The sequence below is a fragment of the Columba livia genome, chromosome 9, assembly GCF_036013475.1.
Source record: "Columba livia isolate bColLiv1 breed racing homer chromosome 9, bColLiv1.pat.W.v2, whole genome shotgun sequence".
NCBI lineage: Eukaryota > Metazoa > Chordata > Aves > Columbiformes > Columbidae > Columba > Columba livia.
In genome coordinates this window covers 16082872-16092405 of record NC_088610.1, presented here as the reverse complement: position 1 = coordinate 16092405, position 9534 = coordinate 16082872, and the positions used below count along the sequence as shown (strand labels likewise).

Genomic DNA, 9534 nt, shown 5'->3' with positions numbered 1-9534 from the left:
TTGGTTTTAAAAGTGCATGAGTACATGTGAAAAGCTTTTATTTCTATTCACACTTTGTGTTACGCTACAGCGCTTGCAAAGCTGGATGAATGCACCGTGTGCTCCTTTTCTACGCGTGCAGTAACTCATTCCGAGATTGATACGTGGTCCACAGAGTGACTTGGAGCTGCTTTCCTTCTCGAGTCTGCTATACCAGGCAAGCAGAAGATAAGTTTATGCTTAGAGCATCAAACCAGTGTGTGTTTTAACATGGATGATATTCAGCATAACTGAAGGTAGGAACCATTCCAGTGGTTCTACAAATAAAGATTCTCTAGTTCCTCAACATAAAGAAAGTCTAGGCTTTTCTGCTTTTTCTCAAACAAAATTTCAAATTCACATTAATTTTGTACCTATTACCTTATTGTTGTTAACATCTAAGAGCTGAATTACACAGACATAAATGATACTTACTCTGTTGCAAGGAGCACTACATTATGAATGGAATAATATTTTGAAGGGTAAAAGGGGTTTAAGAAATGCAGTTCCTGTCTCTGCCTTTCCTTTAAATTATCTTATTTTTTATTCTGTGCTCTTATATGTACCGTATTCTTACACATTATCATTCCTGTGCCTTCATAATCGTATGCAACCCAGCTGTGACAATCAGCAGCAACTGTTACTGAAGGAAAGTTGGCAAAACCAAGAAGTTAGTATTTTGAAACCTCAACTCAGCAACATTTCTGCTGAGCCTAGATATTATGGTTTTTTTTAAGTGGTAGAGAGAGGAACCATTTCTGAAGTTAGTAAGCAGTAATCCAGCCTAGTTTTAAAAGCTTAGCACCACAATCTGATGTAGATCCAGAACTGGACTGGTACTAGTACAGAACAATGAAGGTAAGTACTCTGGTTTGTGTGACTTTTCTAAGAGTGGGTTAACACATAGAGCACCAACTGATTTTTTTCCACGGTACAAGTGGGAACTCACTCACATTTAAGATCTGGCCTCAGCCAGCAATCTAAGTGTGACTGAAGTCATTTGGCTTTGCAAGCTGATGCTCAGTGTTCAGCCCAACCACCAAAATCAATGCGGATATACTGAGGTTTCTGCAGTGTGGTCAGAGACTTGACAAATTGCAATGAACTGATCAGAAATTAAAGGCAGGGTGGGGGGAGGGAGGGAAGGTGTGTTTATGTGTGCATGCACAAGGGTCAGATCTGGGGCTAGAGAAGACTTTTTTTCCCTTTAGCTTGGTGGATAAGCTATGGTGAGCCAGTGTGGTCCATGCACATCTGTGATGTCTTGTTGATCCTTCCCATTCCAGGTGTATGATGGGGTAGGTTAACAGGCACAGACTGAAGCACAGGAGGTTCCATCTGGATATGAGGAAGAACTATTTTGAGGGTGCCAGAGCCCTGGAACAGGCTGCCCAGAGAGGCTGTGAAGTCTCCTGCTCTGGAGACACTCAAACCCACCTGGGCACACTCCTGTGCGATCTGCTCTGGGGAACCTGCTTTAGCAGGTGCATTGGACCAGATGCTCTCCAGAGGTCCCTTCCAGCCCCAGCCATTCTGTGATTGTTAATGTTTCAGGGTGCACCTCCACAGAAATGTCCTAGACTACATACAAAAATAAATGCTGTGTATGTACCTAAAACTGCAAAACTAAAAATTTGTTGAGCACATTTAGGTATTCTGAATGTAGTTGACCTATTTTGCAATGTGACAGGAGAACTTTTGTGTAGATGAAATACTGATAAGTCTTGAGGAAATAAAGGTGGACTTTCATTTTAGTTCTTATAATTTCCATTGATTTGTTTGTCCTGATTTTAAATAGAACATTTTATCTTTAAAGTTTGATTTGTACATGAATATCAGCATTATTTAACAAATTTATCTTAATGTAGGCTTAAAGAGACAGGGCATTGTGGTGGGAAAGTACATTTTGTATATTTTATTTGGGTAAAGATTAGAAAACAGATGGAAGTTTCCATTAGTTTTTAAAGTAATGATGTATACTGTTTAGATTTGTTCTTATCCACACTTTGTAGCTCCACTTTTAAAGATGTATGTAGTTGTATATGCAAATATTTTATTTTTTGGTGTACTCAGCCGCTTTCAAATTCCCTTTTTATTTCCCGAGTGCTATCGCCCTTTGCTTCAGTGCCCCCTCCCCCAGCTGTGCGGGGGGAGAGTGGCTGTCCCCGCAGCAGACCGATGAGAAGGCCGCTCTGGCGGCTCATCACCGCCTCTCATTAACAGCTTGTCAGGTTTCCCGCGGCCGAGCTGTGCTGGCCGGCTCCCGCAGCGCCCGCTGCCGCCGCGGGGGGGCGCTGCCGCCCGCCCGCCCGCCGCTGCCGCCGCGTCCCCGCCCCTCCGCCATGGCCGATGCGGAGGACGGGGACGAGCCGGGCGCCCCCCACTCGCACCCGGGCTCTGCGGGCTCCAAGGCGGGCGCCCCCGACAAGATGTTCTCGCTGAAGAAGTGGAACGCGGTGGCCATGTGGAGCTGGGATGTGGAGTGCGACACCTGCGCCATTTGCCGAGTGCAGGTCATGGGTAAGCACCGGCCGACAGGCCCCGGCCGCCATGGCCGCGTCCCTCCTGCGGGACAGGGGGCGCTTGCGCCTCAGCAGCGCGGAGCCGCGGGCCGGACGGCGCCCCACAGCCGTGCCCTCCCCGCGCACGGCGGGCGGAGGAGAGAGACGCGGTTTCCGGCAGGAGGAGGGCGGCCGCCGCGCCTCCTCTTCCTCGGCCGCGCCCGCTCCTGAAGAGGAGAGCGGGCCCCGCCGCCTAGGCAGCGCCGGGCCGGAGCCCGCGGGCGCGCAGGCCGGCCCAGGCCCGTGCCCGCGGGTCGGGCGGGCACAGCGGCCGGAGCGGCTCCTCAGGCACACCGCCCCCGCCTCCTGCCGGGGGAGGCCGGAGCGCCTGCGGGGCTGATGCCCTGGGCCTGTCCGCTGGGGAGCCGCGGTCGTCAAGCGGGCCGACCCCTGGCCCAAGGCTCTGCTTTCGGCAGCCTCGTCTGTTGGGAAGCTCTGCAAGCGCCGAGTTACAGCGAGCTGACCCGAGTGCTGCTGTGTGCTGCGGCTGGGTGCTGCTTGCTGGCTTTTCTTTCTTTCTTTTTTTTTTTTTTTTTTTTTTTTTGAGGAGCAGTTGTGGATGTAGATCCAAAATAATTTTCCAAATCTGTTGGTCCATAGCCTTTAACATTTCTACTTAAGCCTTCTATTTACTAGTGCAGTTTAACAGACAACCTCCAGAAAAGTCTATTGAAAAGCACGGTGTTAGTTTACCTGGTTTAAAAACCTGGAGAATCTCTTTAAAAGCACCCTGTCTTTCACTGGCATCACTGTTTTCTGACATATGACACTTATCTTGGATCTTTGAAAATTCTTTACATGCTTCTTCTACCCTATATCCAATTTTTACTGTTGTGCTGAGTCATCCCAGGTGTGATTGTTCTCTCAGCTGGGCCTGGCACAGTCTGGCAGGACACATGACCCACAGTTCCTCCAGAGCACTTTGCTCTTGTGGGTCCAGGAAGCATGATGCTGCAAATCTTGTCAGGTTTTGGCTTAACAGAAATGAGATAAAATATGCAATGCTGTCATTTCTCATACATGTCTTTACTGAGAATATTCTGTAGAACAGAAAATGCATGAAGGGTATACTAGAGGAAAAAAGGTGCAGTCCAGGAGTGGTGGGAGATCCACCTTTGATAAGCATGTTATGAAGGTTGTCTGCTTTTGTACAGTGAACAGCGATCACCCTGGAAATATGACATGGGCTTTTCCTGTCACATAAGCCATAATTTCAAGAATGTATTTCCCTGTGCTAGCTAGCCTGTAAAGAGCAATATAGAGAATTCTAATTAATAAAATCTTATCCAGAGCTTTTATAAAAGGGTGGGGTTTTTTGATTTAATGTATAATTTTTCATAACTAGACTAAGGGAGTACTTTTCATCTGAAACTAGCAGAAAAATCTGGTAACCATTTTTTGAGAACAAACCGCATTGTTAGAACGTGAAACTTGATCATTCTTGACTCGAGTTTAGCAATTTCACGTTGACCCTGCCAGAGCCGCTCTGCCTCCCGCAGAGCCGCTGTGTCTGCGGGAACCTCAGGTTGCAGGCAGCGCCAGGCTTAAGCTGGCACCCGTTGAAAGTTAGTCTTGATTGATTTTTTTGCAAGGCTTAATTTTCTACTCATTTAATTCCTTGAACTAACGTGGTCTTCAAGGATCACAGAAGCACAAGGGAAATAAGGAAAGCTGCAGGTGTTAGCTGGGAAGGGCAGGATTGCAGCAGTACTGACTTGGATTTGCTGAACCTCTCACAGCCTGACATCCGCAGGGCTGTGATGCGGGAGCGGGGACAGCTGCCCTTGCCACGGTTGCAGTGATTTCTGTCTTTGTCTCTCTCTGCTGCTTCTGTCTGAAACTGCCAGTCTTGAGGCTAGGACAGGACAGTTGCTTTTGTAGTGACTACTAGTCTGCCAGAGCTTGCTGCCCCATGTGTTGAGATGACCCCAGATGAGGCTGATTCGATATACCATGGTACAAGTTGAAGCAGTTTGGCTGAATCTTCCTGCAGCTTGGCCCTTAGATGCTATGGAAATACAAATTACAGGAAAAGACCACAGGAAACTATTTATTGCCTTTTATCTCCATGAGGAAGTGGCAACTTTTTCAGAGTTTCTGTCCTCTTTGTTGTTCTTTGCCTGAGAAAATGAGGAATGTCTGGGCAGGTGAATCTAAAATAGAAGTACTGTCCATATCTAACAGCGAAAGCAACGATACTCAAACCTAAATTCTGTAGCACAACATGTTTCTGTCTTCTAAGAAACTATGGTCTAACTAATGACACATTGGCTGGTTCCAACCTGCGGGACACTTTTGTTTAAACTATTACCTTTTCTTTGGAGGGAATGAAGATGTGTTTGCTCCCATAATAGCTGAACACTTTCTATTGGGCAGGGTATGTGCACGTGTAAGTCAGTCTGTGTTGGGGCAAAGGAGAAACAGAGGCATTTTTCCACTGTACGTGTGTGGCACAGTACTGAGCCTGGAAATTGTCTCTTCTGTGTCTTACTGAGTCCTGAACCTGCCATCCAGTCCTATAGCCACAGACTGGAGTGCATAAAGATGATATTTAAAAGTTAGTTATTGTTCCGTGTTTATTTGTTTATATTATCAAATTGACCAATATGTTTGCATGTGTATGCAACTCTTGTGAAAATTATGTGCAGGTATTTAGTAATGAAAACTACTATATTTAAAGCAGTAGGAGGTGGGTGTTGTGGTGAGAGATGTACGGCCTAAAAAAATTCAAAATTGTGAATGATTTCCTTAAAAGGAGATGCTGACATGTGAAAAACAAAGGCCTGTAATTAGGGTTTGGCTTTGTGCTTTCTCTGGTCTTAATATGCCTGAGTACCTTGGCACAAATCTGCTGGTTGTTACATCTACAAAATGGAGAAGACTTTTTTTCAGCAGAAGTTCTGAAAATGCCAAAGCCATGGAAAACAAACAAAACTTGTTGGACAGTTTGGAGTCCTGATCTCTTTCAAATTTATATTTCATGTTCATGTGCACTATTTTAAAATTTATGGGGGTTGTTTAATGTAAAGGACTGCACTAGACATCAGACTGTAGGATTTTTTACCTTTATAACTTGATTTTAAAGTTTATATTTTCCTCTGACAAACCTATTCTTAAGATGGAATCCTGAGAATCAAATTGAGTCTTGTTCTTGTTTACTTTTAGATGCCTGTCTTAGATGTCAAGCTGAAAACAAACAAGAAGATTGTGTTGGTATGTAGTGATTTCATTTGCTTGTTTTTCAATTGAAGCTTCTCTCAGTAGGGTGCATCTTAAAGTTTGGAGGGAATACTGATTTTATTAATACTCAACAGTAAAATGGTGTTTCATTCTACATTGTATCATCTTTTTACATTAGTAATACTTTAGTCTTTATTTTTGAGCACTAATAAAACTAGTTTTCACTTCAAGACATGCTGTAGAACCAAATCGTTTCAAATTTGCAGTCAGCACATATGCAGCTGAGAGGTTTAAGTTTCACCCTGACCGTCTTTGAGGAGGTGACACCGTTCACTTCTGAAGTGGGTGGGAAAAGGTTACTCTTTTTTTTCCTTCCAAGATGGGTGCCAGAAGACACAATGGTAACACCAATGAAAATCATCTATTCTGAGATAAAAGTTTGTCAGGGTTAGAAAGTTGTATTTTTTCCAGTCTTAATTCAGATATAGTGGAGGTAGTTGCTCGTTTGTTCACTTTTCATTTGAAAAGTAGATACATTTCAGTTTGCTATAATGCTGTTTAAACATAAACATATTTTCAATTGCATATCAGTGTATGCAAAAGCAGATCTTAATTCTGATATAATTAAATCAGAAATAGTGTAAGTTGTCTCAAAGAGTTTGCTTTAAACCTTCAAGCCAACTTTTAAACCGGAGGTAAAACTTTCAGTGCTCTTGTTCTTTCTGTTTTGAAGTATATTGTCTCAAACTTAATCCACTGTTGTTTTTGATTATATTTTAAAGTGAGAACAGGAATTTCTGGTTCCAGATATCTTAATTGGCTTGCTAAGTGTCCTATTTAAGATAGTCAAGAGAGGAATAAGGGTGTAATTTGCAACACTTCTTTGATTGGTACCTTTGTATTCCAAAAAGGAAAATAGTTATTGTTTTTTTTCCTTACTAGTTCTAATATTATTCAGGAATAGATGGACAATAGACAACCCTTTCTGTTTTGCTGAAACAATTGTAGTCTGTGAATAACTTCTGGTGTAAGATCTCATGTTGAGGCTATCTGCTGTGTCAAAAGTACCTCCTTGGTATCACCCATGTAAGTTTGAACACTGCATTTGAGATGAGAGTTTGGTGATTTGCCCTTGTGTGTCAGGAAGTCAGTAATGCTTTGGCTGGGGTTTGGTACTGGGGAAGGTAAAGTGAGGAACCTGGGTACTTCCCAGACAGAACGGATAAATGTGTTTATACGTTAACAAAACTGGGTCACTTTATACAAGAAGGTGAGAATATATGCATTTCTTTTTTCATAATTGGAAATTAGTAGAAGGATTGATGACAGAGAACTGACAATCATCAGAATGGCCGTAATAATCCAGTCTCAGTGAATAATTCAGTGATGACCCGTTTTTCTCAAAGGCTTGCAGTCTTCATGAACATCTGAGAACAATAGTTAGGACCTTCCTGTAGGTGTTGATCGCACAGCTGAGTGTGACTGGAACGTGTTCTTTCTTCTCTTTCAGTGGTTTGGGGAGAATGCAATCACTCCTTCCACAACTGCTGCATGTCCTTGTGGGTGAAACAGAATAATCGCTGTCCCCTCTGCCAGCAGGACTGGGTAGTCCAGAGAATAGGCAAATAAAAACACTCAAAGTTGTTTGTGGTTTTTTTTCTGTTGAACCTCTTGAAATAGTGTATGTATTATGCTATATGCACATACAGAAGAACAGAACATGTCAATCCTGGCATGACTTATTTAGTGTATTTGCTACAAGAACAGTGTGGTTTTGTTGTATGCTCTTTGCTGTATGAGGGGGCAATGGTCAGTCTTGCTGCAGGTGTTTTCACAATTGAAAGAAGAGAAACACTACATTAACGGACATATCTGTTACAATTTGAGTGTTAACTGTATCGGAGCATAGCAGTGTGGTGATGCAGATTATACCCTAAATACAGTTTATTTCATATTTCTGTGTAGATAAATAAATTCATTTCAATGGGCAACCTTACCCATAAGTCTAATAGGCTGTATAGTTTACTGTCAGGATAAATAAATAAATAAATTGTTTTATAAGTAATATTGTGTACAAAAACAGAGTTGGTGCATTTTTTTAGATAGTATTCTGTTTTTTAATCTAAAATTAATAGTGTGTAAAGCATTTGCTATGTGCTTTTTCCATCACATTATACTAAACATTTCTAATTTAGGTTTTCTTTATGACTTCAGAAAATGTTTTGTTGTATCTCTGTCTGTTGCTGTGTTATATTCTATACATGATTTCTACAACTGTAGTGTTATTAATATTTTTTAATTTATATTTCTGTTGGAGATCATGGAGACATGTATTTTTAATCCAGAGGCTTTTGGTATAGCGACATGTATTTTATATCAGTTAACCAATGGTGTAAACCATCTCTCTGGTTAGCTGAATAATATAGAAAACAAATAAAACTTGAATATCCCAAGGAAAGCAGGTATTAATTACATCTAGGAAAATTGTTCAATTGTGGTTTCATGAAAACTCAGCTAATAGAAACTTCTTTATCATTTTATTGGTTACAGTGTTTTAGAAGTGGGAGGGAGCATTGTTTCATTTTTGTGGAAATCCTCAATGTATCGTTTTTATATTAATCATGTGATTTTTTTTCTTACAAATATTGAAGTGCTTGCCTCTGACTTCGTCTTTTCCCTAAATATGCAAAGTAATTACTATTAATCTGAGTGTATGCTGTGGATTTTTTTTTAATATATGTGATAAAGCGGTTGAATTACTACTTTAAGGCTGTAACAAATTCAGGCTTAATAAAATGGTTAATAAACCTGGGTGAACTTGAAGCAATATTATATGCATATCATCGTTTACTTCAGAGTTATAATTGTAAATGTTTAGGATTAATACATTTCTCAGCAGATGTATTTGTCTGGTTCTGTTTATTTTAAGTGGTTTTAAATAAGTTTATTTTCACTGTATAAAGTAGTTCCAGTGGCAATCTTTGTGTCAGGGAGCATACATGCGGAGTTTACCGTGGTTTTGTTTAATACATGTAATCTTGTTTTTTAAATATTTTGAATTTTTAAAATATAGCTTTTGTCTCATTACACACTGAAACAAACAAAATCCTCTGTGTCACTGTTACAATGTATCTCATCAGTTGTTATCCCAGATGATGCCAGTCCTACAGTAGTAGGGAGGAGCCTATAGTATTTACTGTTGTTGTGGAGTATTTCATCTTAGCTTTTCTGTTTGTGTAAAAGGATTCTTCCTAAAAGGATCACAAAAGGAAATCTGGTTGGATGTGGAAATAATTTTTGACTCTAGAAGTTAAACTTGTGTCTTATCTACCACCTATTTTCTTTGCCCGAATTTGGTTGCAGGCTCCATCCTTTAACGTCTTTTAATTCCAGCTGGTCCCATCAGAGGGATTCTTCAGTTCGCTTTGCCTTATAGGTGAATATGGAAAGTAGTGAAGTAATTTTCACCCTGCTTTCAGTTTATTTCACATACATGATGAGAGTAGCTGAGAATTACGATTCTAGGAAAGTTTTCCAAACTATTGGCTCAATGGCTGTTAACACAAGTGAGGTATTAGAAAAGTTGATGTTGAAATCAAAGCAGCTGTTTGTGTATGGTATATGTCTTATGGACCGGTAATTAGAGGTTCATGCAGAAAATAAGGTACTGAATTTTAAGCCTTGCATATTTTCTCTGTGATTTAGAGATTAGCTGAAGTTCCAATCTTTCTATGAGCATTGTACCAGAGAAGTTCTTTCCTGTACCAAATCATGC

At 41.2% G+C, this 9534-nt stretch overlaps 1 protein-coding gene across 2 annotated transcripts; it reads left to right on the top strand.

Annotated features, from left to right (window-relative positions):
- The first annotated feature begins 2273 nt into the window (after positions 1–2273).
- RNF7 (ring finger protein 7) lies at positions 2274–8586 on the top strand. 2 transcript variants are annotated; one of them, XM_065073015.1, is made up of 3 exons: positions 2274–2531; positions 5745–5792; positions 7270–8586. In XM_065073015.1, exons 1-3 carry the CDS (start codon positions 2361–2363, stop codon positions 7324–7326), a joined length of 276 nt encoding a protein of 91 aa, XP_064929087.1. In that variant the 5' UTR covers positions 2274–2360; the 3' UTR covers positions 7327–8586. The 2 variants fall into 2 exon arrangements, with proteins under 2 accessions (XP_064929087.1, XP_064929086.1); XM_065073014.1 differs by having other exon boundaries at positions 2325–2538.
- The last annotated feature ends 948 nt before the right edge of the window (positions 8587–9534 follow it).

Bases quoted from the DNA above. Each gene is read 5' to 3' on its own strand.
- RNF7 (XM_065073014.1), top strand. From the start codon at position 2,361: ATGGCCGATGCGGAGGACGGGGACGAGCCGGGCGCCCCCCACTCGCAC. The intron at 2,539-5,744 runs GTAAGCACCGGC...GTTTACTTTTAG, and splicing joins TTGCCGAGTGCAGGTCATGG to ATGCCTGTCTTAGATGTCAA. The intron at 5,793-7,269 runs GTATGTAGTGAT...CTTCTCTTTCAG, and splicing joins CAAACAAGAAGATTGTGTTG to TGGTTTGGGGAGAATGCAAT.